We start from the raw sequence: 27,431 nt of genomic DNA, 5'->3' as shown, positions 1-27,431 counted from the left end.
GGCACAGCAAACTTCTGATCCTGAATGGGGACTTAAAAGGGAGAAAAAAAACTAGAATTTAAGAGGACGTGTTAGATTGCTTCCTAGACAATTGAGGATTGACTGAGTAAATTGTGGCCTGTGAGTATAATGGAATATCATTTGGCTGTCAAAAATTACAAAACAGCCTCAGACACTTGACATTTACTAGATGTGTGACCCTGGGCAAGTCACTTAAGCCCAATTGCCTCACTAAAAATAAAAAATTAAATTAAATTCAATTAATTCAATTCTGAGAAAGAGCTAAAGATGTTGGACATCAGCCCTCTAGGAACATAGCACAAATGTAGTTGAGAGCAGGAAGGTAGCACTCTTTAATTAAAAAAAAAAAAGAAATTACAAAAGAGATGATTTCTGAGAATCCTTTATGAACTGATGCAAGAGAACAATTATTATAGAAGAACAACAGTGTGAAGAAAAACAACCTTGAAAGACTGACCTCTGATCAGTGCAGTGACTGTGTCTCCAGAGGACCTATGATAAAGCATGTCACCCACCTCCTGAGAGAGAGGTGCTGAACACAAAGTACAGAAAAAGACACTTTTGGATGTGCCCATTGTGTGAATTCTTTTTGCTTGGCTATGCTTATTTCTTGCAAGGGTTTCTTTGTTCTTCCTTTCTCTCAGTTAAATGATGGAGGAGGACTTAGGAAAAGGAGGTAGCAATAATGATGCTGTGAGAGCCATTGCAGCATTTTTTTAAATGTCCTAAAGAGAACAGGAAAAAAATTCAGAAGGGAACACAGATGAGCACAACAGTTTAAAAAGTAATGTGTAGAATTTATCATACACTTTTTTAAAGTGAGCGTTCTAAAGGTTTAGAGTTTCATAGAAAATCGTATTTTCATGTTCTTCTGTGTGTATAGAAATTCCCCTTTTTTGGTGTCAAAGTTTGGAATAAAGTTTAATTAATTAAAATTTATATTAAAATTTTTTAAGACTTGGAGATTTTCTTTGGATGGGTTGATGGCTATTCTGATTTCATCAGCATGACGAAGTTTTGTCGTGGAAGCATAACAGAAGCAATAGCTGCCATTCATATTATGCTCTCTATTTACAAAGAACGTTGTCTCGTTTGATCCATGCAACATCCCTGCTAATTCCAATGTACAGATGAAAAAACTGAGGCACAGAGAGGTTAAATAAGTCACACAGTGTCACACCCAGTAAGTTGCAGGAATCCAAAACTAAGTGGTATGTTCCAGAGACCAAGATTGCCTTAATGCTGTAACAAAATTCATCTTGATTTCCTGCCTGTAAAGTTCTTAGACTGTGTCTGTCTGTATGTTAATGTTTTTTCCCAATATACACAATCCATATTAGCTAGCCACTAGACAATAATAGACTTTTAGGATGTAGAAGAACAGTGTCTGTAGACTAACAACCTCAGTGACATATCCTATGCTATATAGGTTGTAAGTGAGATCAGGATTTTGAACCAACATTGAAATTCTGCGTCAGACACTTACTAGCCATGTGACCTTGGGCAAGTCAATTTATTTGCCTCCATTTCCTCAACTGTAAAATGTGAATAATGATACCACCTACTTCTCAGAGTTATTGCAAGGATCAAATGAAATAATATTTGTGAAGCACTTAGCACAACACCTGGCACATAGTAAGTTCTATAGGCTATTATCATCATCATCATCATCATCATCATCATCATCATTATTTCTGACAGCAAAGCCAGTCTTTTTTCTACTACATTTCCAAAGGAGCATTTAACCACAGAGGCATGGTAAATTATAAACAAACTATTATCACATTTTTGAATGCTTTTGCCATTCAAGAGTCAAACCTGCTTTCTGTGTTTCCCAGTAGACATCCTCACTGTCAGATTCCCTCTACTTTTATGTTTATAAGATTTTTCACCTCACAGAGGTATTCAGTGGCTCTGAAATTGGGTGACAACATGGTTTAACAGCTCTACTTTTCTGTATGAAGTGGTGATGTCACATGCCCTATTCAGTTCTTATATTTCTTCCCACAGTTTCTTATCACAAGATTTCAATTCTGTTAAGTATAGCTAGGAAATGCGCTTCTAGATCTAAATTTCATGAATGAGTGAAAAGAGAATTTACAAAAACCATGAAAAATCAATTCTCCATTCAGATTCAAAACACAAAACAGTGGTAAAACAGATGGCATTGTTTTTAATTGGAGGCAGAACGTTAAAACTATCTCTCAAAATGACTTATTGAATGTCATATGCTAATGAACTCTTGGTAACACTTAAACGTTTCCAGAATCTTTGCTGTCCTTAATATGAGTACTTCTCATCAGTATAGATCACCATCTACACCTTTTTTTCTGACTCTTTTCTCTGTATGTGAATCCATTGTGCTGGAATCCTTCCTCTGCTTCTTTTAATATGTTAAGAATTTCCATTCCAGTGCTCAGAGAGTCCATCTGTTATACCTCACTTTTACCACATGACCAACTTACCTCCTTTTCTAGTCATACATCTCCCTGTTGATATCTTTTAGACCACGTTTTGCAAGTAATTTATATTTTTTGTCTAGACCTCTGATATCATTGGTGTAGAGCATTCCTATTACAGAAACTCCTGTACCTAATGTAGGTCAGCAGTTAGTCTATAACTCATAACATGAGTTGCTCGGAGACGAGAGGGCTCTGCTAGGTGTCAGAGGTGACACTTGAAGAACCCATGTCCTTCAGACTCAGAGGCCAGCTTTCTATTCACAATGACATGATGCCTTAATATAAGTACTCAAAATAAGTTTTTATGTCTATGTGTATGTGTGTGTGTACCTATATCATCATCACAGACTTATCACATCATAGAGCTGGATGTAAGAATTGTAAAAGTACTTAATATAATTCACGTGGAATACCATATCTGAAACTATCCCTGCTTTGGAGGATCCCAAACCATTGCTCATTCCATTAACATATAAACCTCACTTTGTGTTTCCTAAGGTTAATATATAGCATGGTATGGTTGATGCAGTATCAAGACCTAGACTTTATGTGTATTTCTTAATGATCTTCTCCTTCTCTTTCCCATAGTCAGTATACAAATGATTACCTTTCCTCTCTACCCCTACCCCCCCAATTAAGCACCTACTATGTGCCAGGCATTGTGCTAAGCCTAGGGATATAAAGAACAAAAAGGAGTTTACAGTCTAATGAGAGAGGCAGCACACAAATAACTATGTAGAAACAACATATACAGAATAAATTGGAGATAATCAGCAGAGGAAAGGCACTAGCTTTAAGGGGGATTAGGAAAGGGCTTCCTGCAGAAGGTGGGATTTTATCTGGGACTTGAAGAAAGCCAGGAGGCAAGATGAAACAGGAGAGAATTTGGAACATAGGGGCCAGTCAGTGAAAATGCCTGGAGCTGAGAAATGGACAACCAGGAGGCAGTGTCACTGGATCACCAAGTATGTTGGGGGGGAGGGGGGAAGAGTAAGGTGCAAGAAGACTGGAAAGGTAGGAAGAAGCCAGGTTATAAAGGGCTATGGACACCAAACAGGATTTTATATTTGATGCTGAAGGTGATAAGGAGTTGCTGGAGTTTGTTGAATGAGAGATGACATGATCAGGCCTGAACCTTAGGAAGGTTAATTTGACAGTTTAGTGGAAGATGTACTGTAGTGGGGAGAACCTTGTAGCAGGGAATCAACCATCATGCTATTGCAGTAGTCCAGATGTGAGGTGATAAGGGCCTGTACCAGAGTTGGGGGTAGTGTTAGAGGAGACGAGGGGGCATATGTAAGAGATGTTATGGATAAGGGGAAGGAAGGGAATAAGCATTTATTAAATACCTACAATTTGCTAAGCACTTTACAAATATCTCATTTGATCTTCACTTGATGCTGTGAAGATAAAATCAACAAGTGTTGGCAACAGATTGGATATGGGGGAGTGAGAGAGAGTGAAGAGTTGAGGATGACACCTGGATTGCAAACCTAGGTTACTGGGAGCTGTTGCTAAACCATTTTTAGAGGTATTGGCCAAAGGCATCGTCTTTCCCCACCCCCACCCGTCTCCAAACAGATAGTTCGCATGGTTGATTCTCTATGTCCCAATTCTGCCACTAACTAGCTAGGTGAACTTGGGCAAATCACTTCTCTATAACTTAGTTTCCTCATCTGTAAAATGAGGGCATTAATACCAGATGACCTCTTTAGTTTCGTGCAGGTCTGAGATTCTAAGTGTATTATAAAAGAATTTGGATTGTTTTTTCTCCTCCCATCTCTTTTTTAGTTAGATAAGTAGAAAACACATTTGTTATGGGGTGTATTTTACTTATGTATTTGGAGGAAAGAAATCAGCCTTTTGAATTTAAGCTAAAAGTTATACCTATATGTGTCCCAGATGTCCCCATCTGAGCTGCACCAATTTGTAGATGTGACATCCTTTCATAACTAAGATGTTGGGAGTATTTGCCCCAATAAAATTTTTCCATTCTGTTAGTATGATACTGACACACTTAACAGTGAATCATAGAATCTTAAGTTGGAAGGTATCATAGAGCTCATAATAATCCAGTCCTCAGCTAAAGCATGATATTCCTGTAAAACATTTAACTCAATTCATTAAATATTTATTAAGTTCCTGTTATGTTCAGAGTACTATATCATGCCCTAAAGATACAAAAGTGAAAAATTACATATGCTCAAGGAGGTTATAATCTAACAATAGGGATATGACATGCATACAGGTTAATATGATATAAAGTAAAAGGTAATGAGACCACTTTCATCGATGGGAGGTGGATCAGGGAAGTCTTAATGGAAGAAATGGTACCTGAGCTGGGTCTTAAAGAAAGTATTTTAAGATGTGTTTCAATAGGCAGAAGTAAGTGGAATATGTTTCAAGCATAGGGAGATGATATATGCAAATAGAGGTGAAAGTACAAAATAAGGTTCCGTTTGACTGAAATACAGGAGGTGTAGGCTGTCAGTCAAGAATCATTTATTAAGTACTTACTGTGTGCTAGACACTGTGTTAAGGGCTGGCTCATAATCAGTGAGGAGTAATATGAAATGAGACTAGAAAATTAGTTTTTAGTCAGATTGTAGAGTGTCTTAAATGCCAGGATAAGGAGTTTATGTATTATCCTTTCAATAATAGGAAACCACTGAAGGTTTTTGAATCAGGGAATGACGTGGAGTCTTTGCATAAGTAATTTTTCTAGTCTTCTCCCACCCACCATACTGGGTCTCTCTACTCCCTCACAATAGAGCATAGTTTAAGTGAAAAAACACTGAATTTAGGCATCATTCAGGACAAGTACTCATCCATTCTCCACTTAAACAGGTCTTGTTACAAGTAATTCACCGTTCGGGAGATAGCCCATGCCATTTTTAAAAAAACATAATTATTACAACATTCTTCTTTGTATTGAGCTGAAACTGTCCTTCCTATAACTTCTTAGACTGGTATACCAGTGCTACTAGAATGCCTCAGCACGCAGAAGGGAAAGGCCTAGTCTGGCCATTTGACAACCCTTTCCAATGTCCAACAGTACTCCCTATTTAGAAATTCTTCCTCATAAAAACTATCTGCTTTCCCTCCTGCTGTGCTTAAAACCCATTTCTTCTTCTTTTCACCTCAGTGTCAGTGGCCCCTATTTACTTATCACTTTTTATCTTTCTCTTCTCCAGGTTAAAGAATTCCACCTGGTTCTTTAACTTAGATTTCAATATAAATTCTCTTAACTATATTATAAAATGTTTGAAAAGAAAAGAATATTTGAGGTTATTTGTTCTAACTCCTTCATTTGATATACGACAAAACTGAGGCCCAGAAGGGCATTAAACTGAAGCCAGGATCAAAGCTCTGATTTACTGACTCTCAATCTTATGTCCTTTCTGTTAAACCATTCATCATATTAAGTAATCTGACAATCCTTCATTCAGTCATGTTATCTCATTTATTAAGAACCTTCTATGTGTCCAGCACTATTCCAGATCCTGAGGATACAAAACACCTTATTTTTACAAATGTTTGTCATCCATGTTGCCACTTCATTAAAGATGAAGAAAAAAAGAATTTTGTCCCTATTTTATAGATTTGTTTTGAAAAAACAAAGTGAAACTCAGAAAGGGTATATCTCTCACAAAGTCAGAGTGATAGGGCCATAGTTCAAACCCAGGTCTTCTGACTCTAAGTTAGTGCTCCTTTCCCTAGACCGCATTGACTCCCTTGACTTAGAGAGGCATATTTTTACCATCTCTTCAGTAAATGCTATTTGATTAGAAATAGACTGTTAAAGTTATCAATATATTCATCTTTTTACCACTGTTTACAATTTGTTCACAGCCCAGCCGACCTGGTTATCCTAGCCCAAGATCCAGTGAAGGCTTTTATCCTAGTCCACAACATATGGTACAAGCCAATCATTATCAGGTAAAAGAATGAAGTATATTATTTTATTTCTCCATATGTTTAAAGAAAATTCTATTTTGGGGGTGTGTGTACGTGTGTCTTTATGGTCTTATCTTTATTTTTTCTGGGTTCTGGGTTTCTTGAGTTATCTGGGTCCTAGTCAATAAATTTTAAATGTACCTTTTACCTTCCATATGTTTTACAATCCGTGGCAGATGTTCATGTTAAAACATGACAGTTTTCTTAAGAATAAGTGCTGGTACATAGCAAAACTTAAAATAAGGCAAAATATAGGTTTAATAAATAATAATCATATGAATTCAACAAGACTTGATCACGGAAACCTTAGGATAACCAACAAATTTTCAGGCTCTTATCTTTTAGAAGTCATAAGCAGGAAAAATCTCTGGGAATTAGAAAAGAACAAATGTAGTATCCAACTTGGGGAGCAAAAGAGAATGATGATCACAGCAGTTCCTATCTCAGTAAGCTTAAAGAGAGATATTTGATGGAGAAAGATAAAGGGAGGGCTATAGAATGAACAGGGTAGAGATTTAGCAGTCAATACAGAGAATTAATGAAGCATGTTGCACACTCATTGGCAGAAAGGTAATGGATTTAAGGTGCAAAATTTTACATTTTTGGACATGGTCAACCTGTCCATAGTTTATTTTTTAACTATGCATATTTGTCAAAATGACTTTTTTCCTTTTTCCAATGGTGGGTAGGGTGGGAAAGAGAGTAAATAAATGCTTGTTAATTGAAATATAAAGTTTAATAGTTTAAAAAATCTTCTTACAACTTTCCTCCCCATCCTACCCCCCCCAACAAAATAAGTTATCAGTGCATTTAGCTGATCACCCAGAACAGTGATACTACATTAAAGTCAACATGGCTTTCTGAAGAGTCATTCAAGCCAAAGGAATTTCATTTCCTATTCTGTTAAAGTGCCCTTCCACATAGAAAAGGAAGAAATGTTGGTTGAATGTACCCCATGTTAATTTCAGTAAGTGTTTTTGTACCATCTCATATGAGAAGCTTACCAAATAAAATGACAAGATCACAAGATTTAGAGCTGAAAGGGATCTTAATTACATTTGAGGAATTAATACTCACAGAGGTGAAATGGTCTTCTATGGTCATGGTCACATAGCTAGTAAATAGAATATAAGCTCCTTGAGAACAGTAATTGTTTTGTTTTTGCTGTTGTTATTGTGTCCCCAGAACAGTGACTTGAGCATAAATGATATTTAATAAATCTGTTGAATTGTCCAAATCTGGATTTGAACCCAGGTCCTCTAAATTTTTTCTACGATATTATTAAGTGTTACATGTAAGAATGATGAGTTCCACACCCAGAAGGTAACATAACTTCATAGTTATCATTTCCTATTCTAATCACTGTTTCTTTATTATAATAACTTAAATAATTAAGTTCAATTCAACAAACATTTATTAAGCTTGGGGAATACAAGACAAAAACCAAGTTGTTCCAGCCCTTAAGGAATTTACATTCCATTAGGAGGAAAGGAGGTAGAAAATCAACATGTAAATGCAGGTAAGTAAACACAAAGAAGAGAACATTACCAGCCTGGAAGATTAAGAAAGAAAGGAGGCCAGAATTGAAGGAAGACAAAAGAATAAGTGGGCACATCAGACTTGAAGATGCTCCTACGTTTAAGAATCTTCTCAACTTGAAAAGTAGAAGTAAAATTTAAAATTACCTGAACTATTTATTTAAAAAGCTGTTCCTTATAAAAAGGTAATGATAATTAAAAAGATGGTAATAGTTCACATTTCTCTTGCATTTCAGGATTTACAAAGAGGTAAGACACAAACACATGAAAAATTAAATAACAATATAGTATCTAAATAACATCTCAACATTAGAACTTTCACAAGACAGAATATTAATTATCAAATGAGTACTATAAACAGTAAATGTTAAGACTAAAGCATTGCATGGTATTTGGATTCCCTGAGAACATTTTTATTTTTATAAGTAGGAGATTTCTTTGGGACATTTCATATTCTTTTTTAGACTGAGTAATAACCATTTGAGTCCTTTCCCATAGTTATTTGTGTTACTTGGAATGTTGCCATAAAACATTGGAAACTGCTTTATTGGAAGAGTATCTAAAAGTTCTCTGGCATCGAGAGGTTCCTTAAAAAAAAAAAGGATGATGATGAAGTAACATTCTGGAAGTATTACTTTTATCATTAAGATGTTTTCACTTATGTCTTGATTTCTATAAAATTAAAACTATCAACACATCTTAGAAGAAACTATAATTGCATTCAACCCCTGTAGGAATTTGGGTAGGAACTAGTGGAAAGAGACTGAAAGGAATATAACAAATTCCCATAAAACCCAAAGACAGTCTGGTTTGATTTTGGAAATATAGCCTGAGGTGTACATTATTTCACTTTATCCTAGCATTTTGATCTTTGTATTTCTGTGGTTTTTATTAATTATTTGACAGCATCAGTCTAAGGAATGGTTATTATGATCATAATAGTTGATATTTTTATAACTTTCTGAGTAGGTAACATTTTACTTATTATTTCATTTAATCCTGACAAAAAAAACCTATGAGGCAAGTAGTGTAAATAATCTTTGTTTTGTGAATGAAGAAACTGAGGCATAGAGATTGTGATTTCCCCAGGTTCCTACAACTAGTAAGATAAAGAGCTGGGACTTGAACCAATGTATAAAATATTGACTACATTCTTCCTCTTTCTGATGCCCTTTGTGGGGAAGAAACTATATAATCTTATTTCTCCTCTGCTTTAGATTCATCTCCTCCAAATCTATAATTTTATTGCCATTTTCATGAATCCTTGATCTTTGTTCAAGCTTTGGGGTTAATCTAGACTCTTGTAGAGTATTGAACTTGGAGTCAAGAAAACTTGAGTTTAAATCCTACCTCAGATACTTACTAGCTGTGTGACACTGGGCAAGTCACTTAACCTTTCTATACTTCTGTTTCCTCATCCATATGATGAGGATGTAGGGCTCTTCAGGTCTAACTCTATAATCCTATGATTCTCTTTTAAAGTCTTTGTCCTAGAGTGATAGGGGACATGCTGGCAGCTAGTTGTTGTTTAGCCATATTTATGTTTACCTATGGTATTTTCATCTGAAGAGTGTATTTTTCTCACTTTGGATGACTACTTTTTTATAGTTTCATAATAAATTGCTTCTTATCTGGTTGTTTATAAGCCATATTTTTTTTACTTCTACTTCCTTTCCTACATGGGTCAAAGCTGCTCAGTCAAGATCCTTAAAAATATTGAAATGTCTTCTATAACTCCCTCACAGGTCTCTGGCTATCCTGGTTCTCATGGAATAACAGCCATGGCTGGCAGCATTTATCCTGGTCAGGCATCTCTGTTGGACCAAACAGAGTCTTGGAACCACCGACCTCAAGAGGTGTCAATGTGGCAGCCCAACATGGAGGTAAGTCAAGTTTTCTTCAGAAATCAATTTTTCTTTCTTAAAAAAAATCTTTATTTTGCTTTTATATAATGCTCATTTTGGATTACATCAGTATCCTCCCTAATGAACAATCCTTTGTAACAAAGATTAAAAAATAAAAGAGAAAAATGTCAATAAAACCAACCAACACATCAGCCATGTGTGAAGATTTGTATTTCATATCCATTGTTCTCCACTTCTACAATGAAGAAAGGGAGACGCATTTTTTCAAGGTTTTGGTTTTTGTGGTTACATAGTGTTTAGTTTAATTTTATTGTTTTGTTCTATTTCCATTGTTGTAGCCATTGTGTATATTATTTTCCTTGTACCATTTGCTTCACTATGCTTCATATGTCTTCCTATGCTTTTCTGAATTCTTCTTATTTCTTCATATTTGTTATTTCTTATAGTACAATAATAGAAAACCAATTTATTAACATGTAGTAGTTTATCTGAGAACTTTTCAAGCTTAAAAATTCTACAATTTTCTGTATTTGGCTTATGTATTCCTATATATAAAGAAAAACATTTTTATCCTATATGCTTGTCAATGCAGTGTTCCATGCAAAATCAGAGATTGATTCCAAGGTTTTATAAATATTGTTTATAGAAATACCAAAGGGGAGATTCTGTAAACTCTCATTCACTTTTCTGGAAAGGACACTACCAATTGGTGATAGATAGCATGTAAATAAAACCAAAGGCCACCAGGAGACTGGCATATCAGGAAGAGATTTTCAGTCCTAGACTTATTATTCCTGTTACATCTGAAGCAGATAGTACCATTTCATTTGTACTGTTTGGCAGGAAGCATTATTTTTCTTTTTCCTAGTCTTTCATAGCTTCTCTGGCCTAGTGCTCTTTGTTCATTCAACAAGCATTTATTAACCATCCCTTTTGTTCAGAGCACTAGAGAAGTTATGGTGTCTGCCCTCACAGAGGTTTTGATCTAGTAGGGGGACAAGGCCAGAATACAAATAGCTGTAACATATGTTGAATTTAAAGTGCCACAGGATTAGGTACTTTGTGAAGTCTGAACAAAGGTTGTAACTTCGCAGGAGGATATGTTCTTCTCCCCATAATGATTTTCCTTTTCAGTTCTCCTTTGGCTTCCAGAACTACAGTATTTTAAATCAGTCTTTGAAATGATAGTTTACCAGTATATAGTCCTTGACATATACAGAGTGCTTTATGTCCATTATTTCATTTGATCTTCATAACAGTACTATGAAGAAGGCACAGCAAGGATAATCATCCCCACTTTGCAGGAGAGAAAACTGAGGGTCAGAGAGATTAAATGGATTGCTCAAAACAAATAGCTTGGAGGAGCAGAATTTTTATGTTCAATTCTTTTCTAGCTCAGTGAAGAAGCAAAGAATTACCATCAACTCCCAAAGTTTGATTTTAAAGTATTTCTTTGAATTACAGAATACCATCACTGCCTGCTACCAAATCATTCTTTTATTCACTATTTATTATCTTCTCTTTGAGTTAGATCCCGGCATAAATGTGTGGTTATCCAAGGTCTTGTGCACTTTGACTAATGTAAAAAGTTTGTTTTGCTCCTTGAAAGTCATTGAGTGCATTTTTGCACCAGTGATACAGAGAATAGATCTGAATAATGAAGGTATGAACTTTGTTTTTTCTCATCATTTAGGATTCTGCCACATTGGACATGAGGGGATTAGGCCAGGTCCTTCCAGCACATCTTATGGAAGAGAGGTTGATACGACAGCAGCAGGAAATGGAAGAAGATCAGCGTTGGCTTGAGAAGGAGGAGAGATTTTTGGTAATTGCATTCAGAGAACCATACCTGTCACAACTGTGAAAACCCTGCTCAACAATGATAGATTCTTACATTTTGTAAGGATATGACCTCTTGCACTTGGCCCCAGAAAGCTGAACTGAGAGTAACAGGTAGAAATTGCAGCCTACCTCTCTGAGGAAGGAAATGCTTCCTCAGACTTCAAGTTGCCAACAAGTGCCTTGGAAAATAGTGGTTTAGTCATCACTGGAGGTCTTCAGACAGGCTGGATGACCATTTTTCATGGGCGTTGTAGTGGGGCTTCCTTTTCAAGTGTAATGAAGGACCTCTGAGATCCTGTGTAACTCTGAGATTCTGTGAGGCTTAGTAATACAACAGAACAATTCAGAACAGATCTAATCCCACTTCTACATGACAGCCCTGCATATATTTGAAGAGGACTCTCTACATTTCCCACTTCCTTCCATTTATCTTCATACGGCATCGTCTCAAGGCCGTATTCCATCCTGATTGCCTTCCTCTGAACTCTTTGTAGATTGTCAATATCCTTCTTAAAATGTGGCACACACAGCTCAACACAGTATTCTGGTTGCTATCTATTACAGTGAGATGATTACCTTCCTTAGTCTGTTCACAATAGCAGCCTAAAATCGTATTAGCTTTTGGTAGGGTTTCCTTGTCACTGTTGACTCATAATGAGCTTACAATCCATTGAAACCCGTAAATTTTTACAGACTTCTGTCCAGCTATACCTTCCCCACCTAGTTCATATGTCTGTACCTTGATCACAAGGACAGAGAGACTTTTTTTTCTAAAACCTATAGTCCGGGTAAACTATAATCTATAGAATTTCCCCGGCAGAAAAGGAAATGAGGTTGGTCTGGTATGTCCATAATGAAAACTTGCAGGTTATTTATAATACCACTTCATTTTCTAGATATTCACAAATCCTCTTTTCAAATATGTGCTAAAAAAATTTTCCAGTAATCAAAGTCAGTCTTAATGGCCTATAAACACTCTTTTTCCTTTTTGAAAACTAAGACATAGACTTTTTGCCAGCCCTGTAGTATCTCTCTGTCTCTTATTCTCCGTGTTCACTTTGATCTTTTTTCTTTTTTTGTGTGATATACGTTATCTTCATTTTGAAACACTAGTAAAATTGTAACACAAATATTACTTTTGTGGAATTGATGATCTGTACTTATTAGGTAAAACTAATTATTGTTTGCATTACTTTTTTAAAAAGTTTTATTGATGCCTCGTTTTTTTACATCATTACTTCCTGCTATTAAACTTCCCAATTAAACTTCTTATGACAAGAGAAAAGAAATTAAGCACAACCAATTTAGTTTGATTCAGTAAACATTTATTAAGCACTCTTTCTATGTGTAAGGCATTATGCTAAATAATGGGTATAGAAAGAAAGAAGCAAAACAATTCCTGCCCTCAGGGAGTTTTCATACACACACATAATTACATACAAAGTATATACAGAGTACCACAGTCATTTTAAAGGAGAAAGAATACTTTAAAATGGAGGGATCAGGAATGACCTTTTGTAGGAGTTGGCAAATTGGCATCAGTAAGATTTACAAAGGCTTGCTTTTCTCCCAACCTCCCTCTAAGGTCAGTAGTGCGAATATTGTCTCCATTTTACAGATTAGGAAACTGAAGTACAGACAGGGAACATGGCATACACAACAAGGCTCTTTCCACAGGTTTGTACTGCCTCTAGGTATAACAAGTCAGTAAATGAACAGGCATTTATAGAGTACCTGCTCTACATATGCCAGGAACCATGGTAGACACTGGAAATGCAAAATAGCTACGGGAGACAGGAAAATGTAAAGGTATATACAAAGTAACTACGGGATATCTGGACCCTAATGCACCAGCAGCAGAGTGGATCAGGAAGGGCTTCCTATAGAAGATGGAGCTTAACCTGAGCCATAGAGGTGAGGTGAGGGAGATAGTATGCTGTATATCAAGAAAAATGAGGAGTCCAGTTTGGCTGAATTATACAGTGTGAGAAGGGGAGTAATGTATGATAAATTTGGAAAGGTAGGTTGGAGGCAGGTTGCAAAGTATTTTAAATGCCAAATAAAGTATTATACATTTGATCCTAGGGGTAATAGACCCTGAAGCACATTAAATACAGGAATGACATGGTCAGACTCACAGCTTAGGAAAATCATTTCAGTAGGTGGCTGTGTGGATAATGGAGGAGACTTGAGGCATGGAGACCAATTTTGAGGCTATTGTGATAGGCCAGATGAGAAGTGATGAGGGCCTAAGCTAGGGTGGTGGCTGTGAATGGAGATCAGCAGGTGGATATGAGAAATGTGAAACTAGAAACAATAAGATTTGGCAACTAGTTGGATATGTGGGATAAGAAGTGTCAAGCTCTGAAGCAGGGAGATGAATTAAGAGAGTATTTCAATAGTCCAGGCTAGACATAATGACAACCTGAAGAGTAGTGCTGGCTGTGTGATTGGAGGAAAGAGGACATCTGAGAGATATTGTGGGAAAAGAAATGACAAAATTTGGCAACTGATTAAATATGTGGGGTGAATGAGAATAAAAGGTAGAAAATGACTTTGAAGTTGTGAATCTGGATTACTGTAAGGATGGTGGTGCCCTTGACAGAACAGCAAAATTCTAAAAAGACATGCATTAGAAGGAAAAAGCTAATGAGTTCAGTTTTGGATGTTGAGTTTGCCTATCCTGCCTCTCCTTATCTCCTGTCCTTTTCTCAGTCTTTATCTTTTATAACTATTTGACATGATTGACAACCTCCTAGATACTATTTTCTCTCTGGGTTTTTGTGTAATGCTCCTCTCTTTACCTGCCTCACTACTCTTCTGTTTCCTTTGGATCTTCATCCATGTCAGGCCTTCAAAGTATTGCATATGTCCTAAGCATCCAGCCTAACAAGGCCCTCTTTTCTTGGTATACAATTTCACTTAGAAATCTTGTCCATTCCTCTAGGTTCAATTATCATCTCAATGCAGATGATTTCCAGATCTATTAATTCAGCCTCATGCTCTCTCCTGAGCCCCCAACTCACATTATTATTACCTCAGGGATTTTTCAACCTAGATGTCCTATAGGAATTTCGAGCTCAACATGTTAAAAAAATAAAATCCTAACTATCATTGTCCCCAAGCTCACCCCTTTTATGAACTTACCTCTTTCTATCAAAGGCACTGCTATCCTTCTGGCCTCCTAGGCTTACAGCCCTGGCTTATTCTCTTGTTTCTCATTCTCACCACACATGTCCAGGCAGTTGCCAGAGCTTTTCTTTCTTTACCTACAGCTTTTCTTCCCTCCACTTACACAGCTTCCATCTCAGTTCCAGTCCTCATCACTTTCTTTCCTGAGCTGTTGTAATCATCTCATAATTGGTAACCTTGCCTCAAGTCTTTCCTCATTCTGGTCTATCTTTCACAAATCTGCTGGTGATTTTGCTGAAATGTAGATCTGAATGTATCATCACCACTACTCAATAAATTCCATTGATTTTCTCTTACCTCTGGGGTCAGATTTAAACTCCTCTGTCACTTAAAGCTCTTCATAGCCATATCTGTTTCTCATTCAAAACCCAGCTGAGCTAAATTTCAAGAGACCCCTCACCAGATAATGATCCAGCAAAGGACACTGAGAAAGAGCAGCCAGATAGGTAGGAGAACAGTGTCGGGAGAGCTGGGAGAGAAGAGCCAAGTGCCACAGAGGAGTTATGGTAGAGGAGGATTGAAAATGGAGAGAGGAGTCTTGGTCAAGGCATGAAGCAAAGGACCGAGAAATGAAATCCTTTTCTCGCCTTCTGTGTGTCCCCTGGTTTCCTAAGTGTGTTCTTTTGTTTGCGTGGCATTGTTGAGCAGCTCTGTTAAGGTCCTTTTTAATGAACAGAGTACCATCATCTTGGTATGAAGATGACCCTGAGGTTATAAAGGACTTTTTACTACTAGTAGGCCCTAACAAGCTAGGAAAGCCTCTTGTGTATTCACAGCTCTAGTATTTATCATTCAAAGTCCAGACTAGCTCATGTTTCAAGAGACCCCTCACCAGATGATGAGTGTTTGAGGGGCCATAACAATTTACAAAAGAATTTCTACTAAGGCACAGAGGGGCTAGAATCTGCTTTAGTACAGGGGAGGCCCATACTATGAAATGTCTAAGAGCTATGGGCACCCCATCCCCCTGTGTAGATCATCTCTATCCCAAACTGCTATTGTCATATAGGCTGCTAATAATAATAGCTCGCATTTATATAATGCCTTACAGTTTCCTAAAGCTCTTTGTCTGTATCTCTCCTATGTTCCCATTACAATCTGCCCATCTGACAGGAACTGTTCTATAGTTGATAGATTGCTGCACTAAGGAGGCCAGAAGTTCTGAGTTCAAATCCCACCTCAGATATTTATATTAGCTGTGTGATTCTGGGCAAGTCACTTAACTTCTCTGGTCTCACTTTCCTCATCTGTAAGTGATAAGACTGGACTCTATGACTTCAGAGCTCTAAATCTATTGTCTTGTGATCCTCCCCAATACCTAAAACAATATTAGGTCCTTGAGGGCAAGAACTCTATCACTTTGTAATCCCAGCACCCAATGCCTTGCTCCATAAAAGGTACTTAATAAATATTTGTTGAGTCAAATTGCATTCTCCCCATTTGTCAAATGAAGGAACTGAGGCTAAGAAAGCGTTAAGTGACTTTGTTCTTGTCACACAGCAAGCAGGTGGCTGAGCCTAGACACGAGCTTCAATCTTTCTACTTCCTATTTTGACACCATTGGTAGAGATGCTGTTTAAGCATAGAAGGGCCCCTGAGTTAATCTTCATCTCATCCACTTCCTCATGCCCTCCTTTATCATGACACAGTACTTATAAATGGATGTCTATTTGCACGTTCCTGAGTTGTATTAAAAAAATGTCAAATTAGAGGTCTACATATTCAGTCTGCAAAAGCATTCATTAGGTAATGCATTTATTTTGCTATCCCAGTTGGGGTTTTACAAGTGTTAGATTGGTTTCCCAACTAAATGATAAAAATCCCTTAAGGCAAGGACTGATCAACTGCATGTAGGTGGTTAGACCACAATTTATGTAAATAAGACCTGGAGGCTTCAGTGACTCGAAGCTAAATGAGGCAATAGTGTGGGAGCCCAAAAAACCCCATCATGTTCATAAGCTGCATTAATAGAAGCATAGTGTCCAGACCATGGGCGGTATAATATTCCCTACTATTAGTTACTGTTCCCTAATCCAACCCCCTCTGGAGTTTTGTGCCAATTCTGGGTGCCACATTTTAGGACGCTCATTGCCAAAATAGAGAATGTCTGCAAGGAGACAGCCTCAATAAAAGTTCACCACATCATGGGGGAGTGGGGAAAGAAGAGAGCTGGAACTGAGTTAGCCTTGGGAACCGAAATTGCTCTGCCTTCAAATAGTTCAAAGTCTGTCATGTGAAAGGAAAATTAGACATTCTGATTGGCCCTGGAGCACAGAACTAGGATTAAAAAAAAAAACATTACTGTGAGATAGATTTCAGTTCTATATAAGGAAGAACTTCCTGACAATTAGAACTGTCTTTGTAGATGGAGAGTTCCCTTTCATCAAAACTGCTAAAGCAGAGGTCACGTGAAAGGCTGGAATGAGATAACAATATCTCTAAGATCCTTCACAATTCTAAGATTCTTTGCATTTGTGCTTGGGTATACAGCTGTCATCTGTTTCCTGCATACCTACAATCTAAAGTAATCCTCACTATGACACAGAGTTGACTGGGTTCTCAACACAAGTCGGGCACTAGGGTTTCCAAACTATGAAAGTTCCAAATATACACCCAGTATTGGCCTGTATGTCACTTGTCTGAAGCCTGGTCAAGCTAAATTTGTAAAAGGTCACCACCAGGTTGGCTGCAAGGTAATGAATTTTCCAGCCACAGCAATTCTTTAAGACTGTTCTTCCCAGAAGGGCCTTCAAGCCATCTAGTGTAACCCTGTCTGTTTATCCTCTTTCCTTTTTCTGATAAAGCAGTTAATTATTTTTGATAGTAAGTCTGTTGTACCTTTTTTGGTAATAAGCATGTTATACCTTCCATGTAGTTAGTTAACTTATTGGTTTAAAAAAAAAAACAGTGCTGCTGATCAAAATATTACTGTTGCCTTTAGTCTGATAGTCAATCTAATAATCCAAGTAAGAAAAAAACATTTTTAGCTTTAGATAGACTTTTACTTGAATGTTTCTGTGATTTCATCCCTGCAGGTACTGCCGGGAGCACAGGTAACAGCTCATGCGTACCTTTGCAGAAAGCTTCCTCTCGGGGATAAGAGGGGAGAGAGCCCCACAACGTGTCAGAGGCCTTTCTCTAGATCTCATGGCATCCTGTAGATATTAGTGGATCTTGTAAGCTGGCCATTAGTCATCCCTCATCCTCATTACATGACTAGTTCACCATATTTTATGTTCTTAATCTTTCTGATGATATTCTTTACATTGCTTTTCTTGCACAATTCCTCAGTGGTAATATGTCACAGCCTAAATACAACCACCATTATCAGACCCTTGATAAGCATTCTACCTCCACAGTCCATCAATAGACATTCCTCTATTTGACCATAACTATCTGTCCCTCCAGTGCCTTATTCGTGACCTATTCCCCAGCTTCAATGCAACTTAGATTCATTTAATCCCTTCCTGCTTTCCAAGTCATCACTTTATTGCCTCACTTTCCTCTCTTCAAAATCTTAACCAGTTGTACTTGACACTGTCCTCAGCCTTGAATCCCTTGCCTGATTAGCTGGCATCAGTCATCCTTTTCCAGACTCCTTCACCATCCATCTTTTTCATTCTTACTGAACACCACTGGAGGAAATCGCACAATACTGCTAGATCTGCATTTACTACATATTTCTGTTATCCAGTCTCAACTAGTCTCACCCTGCTGCACACCAATCATTTTGCTCTTCATTGTTAACTGTTTTGCACTATGCTTTGTGACAGTTCTATTCTCTTTCCAAGCCATCATTTCTGCCACTTTTCTCCCATCACCCCATGTCAGCAGAACATCTTACCTCATATTTCGCTGATAAAATTGAGTCCATCTCCCTCAAGTTCCCTCTCCCACAGTGTCACTCTTAAAATAAATCTGACATCACCCCTCCCCATTCTTTGCTCCTATCTTGGAGAATGAGATGGCCCTTTTTGCCAAGTTGATTGTCCTTGATCCCAACCTTTGTCATCTCCTCCTGGGGCTTACCATTGATCATTCTTCCTCCCTAATTTTTATCCTTTGATTATATGCTTGTTCCCTCCCTGCTGCCTACAAGGATTCCTAGAGCATCCACATTTAAAAAAGAAAAACTCTTATTTGATTCTATTATCCCTTCAAGATTATATCCTTTATCAACTGCTTTTCACAGCCAAACTCCTAGAAAAAGTTGTCTATGCTCACTGCTTCCAGTTTCTCATGTCCCACTCACTTCTCAACCCATTGCAGTCTGACCTCTATCCTCACCACAGGACTGAAATTTCTATCTCCAAAGCTCTAATGATCTCCTTTCAGATAGATTTTTATTGATATCTTTTGTGTATCAAAGAATCTTTTTTTAATTTTTGAGGAGGAAGAAGAGGGGAAAATTAGCAAAACCATTCAAAACATTGCAAAAAAATCTGATGTTGTATGGCATATTACATAGTCGTGGACCACTACCTCTTCAAAAAAGTGAGCTGAGTTTTGTCATATCTCTTCTTTACAATCAAGCTTGGACTTTTTAATTTCATGATATTGTTTCATTTGTTTTGTGGCGGCTGATCTTTCCATTTATATTGTTGCAATCATTGTGTATATTGTTTTTCCTGGCTCTGTTTATGTTACTTCGATTCAGTTCTTACAAGTCTTTACAGGTTTCTCTGTCTTCATCACTTGTGGCATTTCTTACAGAACAATAATGTTACATTAAATTTATGTGCCAAAATTTGTTTAGCCAGTGCCTAGTTGATGAGCGTCTACTTTGTTTCCATGTCTTTGCTACCACAAAGAGTGCTGTTGTAAATGTTTTGGTGCTATATGGAGCCTTTCTTTTTGTCCACGATCAACTTGGGATATATGCCTAGCAGTAGAATCTCTGGGTCGAAGTCTTTGGACATTTTAGTCACTATATTTGCATAATTCCAAATTGCTTTCCAGGATAGTTGTACCAATTCACAGCTCCAACAGCAAGGCATTATTGTGCCTGCCTTTCCACAATCCCTGTAACTTTGCTTGTTCCTCTCTTGTCTTTACCAGTTTTCTGAGTGTGGGATGAAACCTCAGCATTGTTTTGATTTGTGTTTCTTTTATTATTAGTGATTTGGAGCATTCCTTCATATGATTGTTATTTGTTTGTATTCTTCTGAAAACTATCTATTAATATCCTTTGACCATATATCTATTAGAGAATGGCTTTTGCAGTGATCTCTTTATTATTAAATCCAGTGGCCATTTCTCAGTCCTTTTCCTTCTTGAAGTCACTGCACTGTTTGACACTATTGACCAACCCCTTCCTTCTCTATACTCTCCTCCCTAAGTTTTCATGCCACTGCTATATCATGGCCCATTTCCTGCCTTTAGTCTGCTTTGGGAGTTCATCATCAGTGAACCCCTAAGGCTCTATCTGGAGCCCCCTTCTATTTTCATACTCACTCCCTCCCCCACTCTCTTACTCTATCTCTCTGTCTCTGTCTTTCTCTCTCCTTCCCTATTGTTTTCCTCTTCCACCTCTGTCTCTCTCTCCCCCTTTTCTCTCTGAAGGAAGTCAGGAGGCAGAGATGAGGCAGGAGAATGCTCCGGACATTGAGATCAGCCAGTGAAACAACACAACCACTGTACTGCAGGCCCTCTTCCCCTCTAACCTGGACTATGCCAGTAGCTTTCTGACTGCCCTGATAATAATATCCCCTGTCTTTAGTCTCTCCCTTCTCCAGGGCACCCTCCAAACAGTTGTCAAAAGGATTTTCCTAAAGCAAAGTTCTGACCATGTCACTCCCCTGTTCAAGAAGCATCATTGTCCATAGGATAAAATGCTAAGTTTTTCTTTCAGGCATTTAAGATATTCACAGTCTGTCTCCATTCTGCCATTTCAGGTTGATTTCACATTACTCTCTTTCACGTATTTTACACTCCAGTCAAACTGGCTTACTTGCTATTTGTTGTAAATGACATTCCATCTCCTGTCTCTGTTCCCTTGCACAGACTCTCCCCTGACCTACTTCACCCCTTCCTCTTGGAACTCCTTCCTCCCTTCAGAGCACAACTTAAGGGGCATCATTTTCAATACTCCTGATTTTCCCAACTGTTAGTTGCCCCACTTCAACAAACTCTTAGCATTTCTTTTGTATTTATCCTGTGTTTACTTCTTTGTGTATGTGTTATCTACCCTAGTGAGCCATCAGATCCTTGAGGCAGGGAGTACCTTTTGTATTTATGTCCCTAGCACCAAGCATAGGGCCTGGTTCATGGAAGGCGGTAATTAAATGCTTGTTGATTGATCAATAGAGGGGCTGAAGTCTGCTTCAGTGGAGGAGGTACCCTCACTGCAGAAATTACAAATCCATGCAATATACAAGACTATTGTATTAATAGCTGTCTGATTGAATCTTAGAGATAATACTAAACTTTTTGAAATACTTTCAGTGTTTTCAGTCCTGGCCTAGGGTGTTATATATGTATAGGGTTCTTAAGCTGTTATGAATAAACTTGTTTTTTACCTCTTGATAACTGTATTTCAGTGTAATTGGTTTCCTTTGTAACCAATTTCTTCATTTAAAAACACTATTCTGGTGAGTCCATAGGCTTCCCCTGACTGCCAAAGGGATCCATGACCAAAAATAAAGGGTAAGAACTCCTGAAATAGGAGTTTAGATACTGTTTTATAGGTCTTTAGTTTTGTTAGAAGGTTTATCACATTGGCACCAAACTTGGCCAGCCTCTCAGGAGACATCCTGGCCTTTTTAATTTGGTGCTTTCTGCATCAGTCCATGAAATGTTAATCAGCAAGCGGAATATAGTGAATACTTTTCATGTCTCTGCCAACAATGGAAATCCATGGTTTTGTGTAGCGTTTCCACAGTGCAGGCTGAAGCATGACCTCCATCTTCACAGTTATCTTTGATCTGTAGCAATCATTAGCACAGTGTCCACCTCATAGTACAGAGTTCTGCACAGAGTTGGGTGGGCACTTAGAAATGTTTCTGAAATGAAATGGATTTGGCTTATTTTTGGATTGTATTGAATCGCATTCCACCGACTGAGCTAGCTATGCAGAGTTCTTACTAGAGTGTTCAGTGTTTTGTATACGATTGGTATCTTTCATTTAATGGTCTTTCAAAAGTAGTTTCCATCATGTTGCATTTCCTCCTGGAAAGAGATTTGTGTAATATTTAGGCTGGGTTTCTCACATATCTGCAAATGTCATCAGAGTCATGCCTGCATAAAATAGATTGAATCATGGAATTGTTATTCGAGCTAGAAAGGGCTTTTAGAGATTATCTTCATAGAGTCGTAGGTTTAGGACCTTAAAGGTCATCAGGTTTAACCTCTTCATTTTACGAATGAGGAAATTGAGGCCCAGAGATGGGAAGTGACTCCACCTGGGTCCCAGAGCTAGTAAGTAGGTGTTCAGAGTGGCATTCACACTTGGGTTCTCCAACTCCAGGTCCAGTGCTCTTTCCTTTTTCTCTGCTGTACACAACTACTTACCTAACTACCATGTTTGTTCAGACCCTTGTCACCTCTTGTATATATTATTGCAATGATTTCCTATTTACTGTCTCTGCCTCAAGTCCCTCCCACTCCAGTCCATCTTACATGCCTCCACCAAAGTGGTTTTTCGTTTTCTTTTTCTTTCTTTCTTTTTTTTTTTTTTGGCTAGGCAGTAGAGTTAAGTGACTTGCCTAGGGTCACACAGCTAGTGTCAAGTGTCTGAGGGCAGATTTGAACTCTGGTCCTCCTGACTCCATGGCCAGTGCTCTATTCACTGCGCCACTTAGCTGCCCCTATAAAGTAGTTTTTCTTAAGCACAAATTTAATCATGTTATTTCCCTACTCAGTAAACTCCAGTGACTTCTGATTGCCTCTAGAATCAGATAGAAATAGAAACTACTCTGTCTCACTTTTAAAGCTCTTCACACCCTTGTCCCAACCTGTCCTTCCAGCCTCACTGTGTCCTCCTCCTCGTCGTCCTCTGTGATTTATTCAAACTGATCTTCTCTCTGTTCGTGCACTTGATGCACATCTCCTCTCCCCATTCCTTTGCACTGCCTCCTCCATATCCCTCCTTACCTCTGCCGCATAGAATTCCTCTCTTCCTTCAGGATGCAGCTCATGCACCACCTTCTCCATGGAATCTTTCTTGATCCTCTCAATTGCTTTTAGCCTCTCTCTCAAACAATTTTCTACTTAACTACTTGGTATTTATTCAATATGTGACTTTACGTGTCTTTTAGAACCTAAGTTTTTTGTAAGGATTGTTTTCATTTATTATATTTATGTTCCCCTCGGCTAGAAGGGTGCTTTACATATAATAGCTACAGAGTACATGCTTATTGGTTGATGTAACAAGGTAAAATTTGATAAGGATAAAAGAGAAATCAGCTGAAGGGGAAAAGTAGACATGGCAACTGAGCTGGAATTTAAAGAAGTATTTCTAGGAAGGGAGTAGAAGGTTCATGCCATAAGATGGATAGCACAAATGTTCAGAGGCAAAAGAGTATAGGATAAGATTGAAGAACAGCATGGTCCATTTTGGTTAGACAAACCCCCATTCCAGTGGTTGTGCTGAGCAACAGTAAGACTTCTTTGTGTTTATGTGCATTTTTGACTTTTCACAATGCTTCACCAACCTTTATTTAAATTGATCCCTTAGCCACCCTGAGAAGTAGGACAAACAACAGAATGAATTTTCCTTTTAAGGATTTTATTTCTTAAGTCAAAATTATTGGGATATTAGATCTGGTCACCAGGAGTCTCAGGGCCACACATGGCCCTCAGGTGTGGCCCTTTGACTGAATCCAAACTTCACAGAACAAATACCCTTAATAAAAGGATTTGTTCTGCAAAACTTGGAGTCAGTCAAAAGGCTGTGCCCAAGGACCTAGAAGGCCACAGGTTCTCCACCCCTGAGTCCAACTCCCTCATTCTACAAAAGTGGAAACTGAGGTGTAGAGTTTGTGATATAGCAAAAAGAGCCATCAGCTAGACCTAGGTTCATTTCCCAACTCCATCACTCTCTGTGTGACCACCAAAGTGCAACCAATTTTACCCCTCTGCCCTCTAGTTTACTCCTCAAATAGGTTTTTGTCCACAACAATACTTTGTAAAACTTAGAGTGATGTACAAATATGAATCATTTTGTTTTTGTTGTTGGTCAAAGCCATGTAAGGCATAGTGACTTGATCCCAGACTTTACTAAGCCTTTATCATGTGTGTCCAACAGATGGACAAAACAGCCACATTGCTCCAGTTGACTCCTAAATGCAGACTCCTACGTAGGAGGATCTTAGTACAGGTTTGAAGTGCATTTTAACCCCTGTAGGAAATAACATCAGTGCTCAAGAATTTTGTTCTGTGAATATATCAGCCTTCCAAAGCCAGTCTCATTGCTGTTACTGAATGGAATGATATGTGAAAATATGCAAAAGCCAGCACTTCAAGCTTTAAAATGACCTCCCCAGAGGTAGAAGTGTTTTTGAGCAGCTGAGATTCTCCAGTAATACTTACTTTGTGATTTCTTGGTTCGGTAGTGAGGGAGTAGGGTGCTTCCCTGTAATACTCTTATTAGGTCTAATAATGAATAAGAAGAAAACCTCACATTTATATAGGACCTAAGATTTACAAAGCATTTTCCTCACAACATCCCTGTAATGTTGGTAATCCTTTGCTATCCCCATTTTTACAACTTTTGCTATCCCCATTTTACAGATGAGAAAGTAAAGCTAAGAAAACTTGTCACACAGCTAGTATTTGATAAAGACAAGGTTCAGACCCAATTCTTAGAGTGTTCAAGTCTTTCCCACCACCCTGGGCTGCCTACTTCTCTGTAACAAGCTCAGTTCATAATAGCATCATTTGGAACAATAATCTATATATAGGATTTTATTTGCTCCCAGCCACAGCTAGAGAAAAAATAGCATGCATAGCTTGCTTATCTTGTTTTTATGTCATTTTTTAATGTATTTGCTTTACTTAAAATGGAATTTTAATTTTTGGACTGAGAAAGGCCTCTTTCATCTGAAATAGATTTGCTTTATATGTTCTTGGAATGGAAATATTCAGGCATTTTCCACACACAGCAGACAGAACCAGTGTGAATGAAGGATGTGTGCCAAGAGACAGGGAGTTAGGGTGAGTGCCAGAAGGCTGGTAGTGAGAGGGTGCGAGTTCTCTTCTTGAATTCACGACTAACTATCTCCAGATCCTGCTGCTTTCTCCTTCCCAACAAATTTCCATCTCAGCTCCTTTCTCCCTTTCTCCCCATCCCTACAGCTAGAACCTATTTTTTATTTCTTTCATACTCTCTTTTCCTCTTTCTTTCCCCCAGTGCCTAATTCATGCAGTCCTTTGAACAAAACAGGCATTCAGAGAATGCTTATGAACTAATCATAGCAAATCTCTTCCTTACTAGACAACCCCCTCCAGCGCCAGGCCCTGTATTAAATCCTCAGTGCCATTGCCAAAGTTGCCTCATCATCTGGTTATTTTGACTCTGCCTCCCCCCATCTCTTAGAACCCAGTGGTGGCTTCCAACAAAAGTACAGCTCGGGGTCCAGATCTGCTGTTTCTAAACCCTTCACAGACATCTCAAGACTGCCTCATAACCCTTGTCTGCTCCACTTCCTTACAAGTCCTGTGGTGTAATAAAAGAGTACTGAACTTGGAGTCGATATATGTGTTTTAGTTCTTCCACTGAATAGCTGTGAACGACTTTGCATGTTAGCTCCCCTCTCAGGGCTCCAGTATGCACTTCTATTAAATTGAGGGATTAGACTAATCCCTGGATGGCATATTTAGAGTCGGAAAGTGCTTTTGAGATCACCTAATCCAAGTCCCTCCCTTTACAGATGAGGAAACTGAAGCCCAAAGACAGTGACTTGCCCAAGGTTACACAGATAATAAGTGACTGAGCCTGGACTTGAACCCAGTTCTTCTGATTGCAAATCCAGTGCTCTTTCCACTGTACCACATTACCTCTCAACCTTAAAGATTACCTGTAAAGTTCTTCAGGCTCAGATTGTATATCTCTCATTCCTCTCAGGAAAATTTGCTCAAAACTCAACTTAACCTGTTACCTATAACCCCATTTCCCCATCTATACTTATAATACTTTGCCTCCTCTAGCATCCTAAATCTTTTCACTTATTCAGACTCTATCATAAATCTGACCTTCACTGAAGAACCTGGTACATTGGCTATTTGGGAAAGAGGTAATGAAGTGACCTAGACCCTACTCTGTCTAAGTATCAGTCAGTAAACAACTTAGTCAGTGCCTGCTTTGTATTGTGTAGTGTGCTAAACATTAGTGATAAAAAGAGAAATGAAAAACAGGCCCTGCTCTCAAGGAACTCACAGACTAATGAGGGAAATAGCATTCAAACAACTATGAACAGGCAAGGTTTATCCAGATAAAATGGCAGTAATCAAATGAAGGAGGCATTAGAATTCAGGGGGATTGGGGAAAAGATTTCTGTAGAAGATGAGATTTTATCTGGAACTTAAAGGAAACCAGGAGATAAAAACATTCCAGGGATGGAGGACCATGAGTGAAAATGCCTAGAATTGAGAGTGTGTTGTGCAAAGGATGGCCAGGAGGCCAGTGTCACTGGATTGAATAATATGTGGTAGGGGCAGAGGATAGGGCAGGTTATGAAAGGTGTTAAAGGCCTGACAGAGGATTTTATATTTGATCCTGGAGGTGATAGGGATCCATTGACGTTTATTGGGTAGGAAGCTCATTTGTTCAGACTTGTGCTCCAGGAAAATCATTTTGACAGTTAAATGAAGAATGAAGAAAGATGTGTAGCAGGGAGACCCATCAGCAGGCTATTGCGATAGTCCAGGTATGAGGTGATGAGGTCCTGCACCAGGTGGTGGCATTGTCAGAAGGGAGGGAGAAAGTAGAGTATAGAAAGATGTTACAAAGGTAAAATCGATGGGCCTTGGCAACAGGTTGCTTACACAGAGATAAGAAGGAGTAAGGAGTCAAGGATAACATCTAGGTTACAAGCCTGGTGATTGAGCAGATGGTGCTCCCTTCCACAGTAATAGGGAGGTTAGGTAGAGAGGAGATTTAGGAGAAGAGATGAGTTCAGTTTTGGACATGTCAAGTTTAAGATGTCTATGAAACATCCAGTTCAACATAGCTGAGTGGCAGTTGGAAATATGGGATTGGAGATCAGAGGGCTGAAATAAATTTGAGAATCATCAACATTGAGATGATAATTAAATCCAGGGAAGCTGATCAAATCACCAAATGAAGTAGCATGAAGAGAGATGAGGTCCTAGGACAGAGCACTGTGGGATACCCATGGTTAGTGGACTCATGTTCAGTGAAAATCCAACAAGAGACCTGAGAATGATCAGTCAAATGGAAGGAGAATTAGGAGAGAATAATGCCAGATGAAGAAACTGAGACAAGCAGAGGTTAAGTGACTTGGCCAGGGGTATACCTGAGACCCTTTAGACAGAAGGAGAAATTGAGGAGTGCAGAAAACAGATTGAAAACTTGGAACATTTTAGTTAACAGCAGC

The 27,431-nt window shown here is 38.3% G+C and overlaps 1 protein-coding gene across 13 annotated transcripts in view; it reads left to right on the top strand.

Annotated features, from left to right (window-relative positions):
- PTK2 (protein tyrosine kinase 2) overlaps positions 1–27,431 on the top strand; it is a 437,298-nt gene that overhangs the window by 375,209 nt on the left and 34,658 nt on the right. For all 13 annotated transcript variants that reach the window (XM_078153772.1, XM_078153765.1, XM_078153766.1 and 10 more), the window contains 3 exons: positions 6,336–6,422; positions 9,724–9,861; positions 11,537–11,668. In XM_078153772.1, the coding sequence (XP_078009898.1) occupies positions 6,336–6,422; positions 9,724–9,861; positions 11,537–11,668 (357 nt within the window). The remainder of the gene's footprint in view (positions 1–6,335; positions 6,423–9,723; positions 9,862–11,536; positions 11,669–27,431) is intronic.

This window comes from Phascolarctos cinereus, unplaced genomic scaffold (genome assembly GCF_003287225.1).
Source record: "Phascolarctos cinereus isolate Bilbo 61053 unplaced genomic scaffold, phaCin_HiC Scaffold_4;HRSCAF=312, whole genome shotgun sequence".
Lineage (NCBI taxonomy): Eukaryota > Metazoa > Chordata > Mammalia > Diprotodontia > Phascolarctidae > Phascolarctos > Phascolarctos cinereus.
Note: the sequence above shows the minus strand (reverse complement) of the source record. Positions and strands in the feature narration are given on the sequence as shown.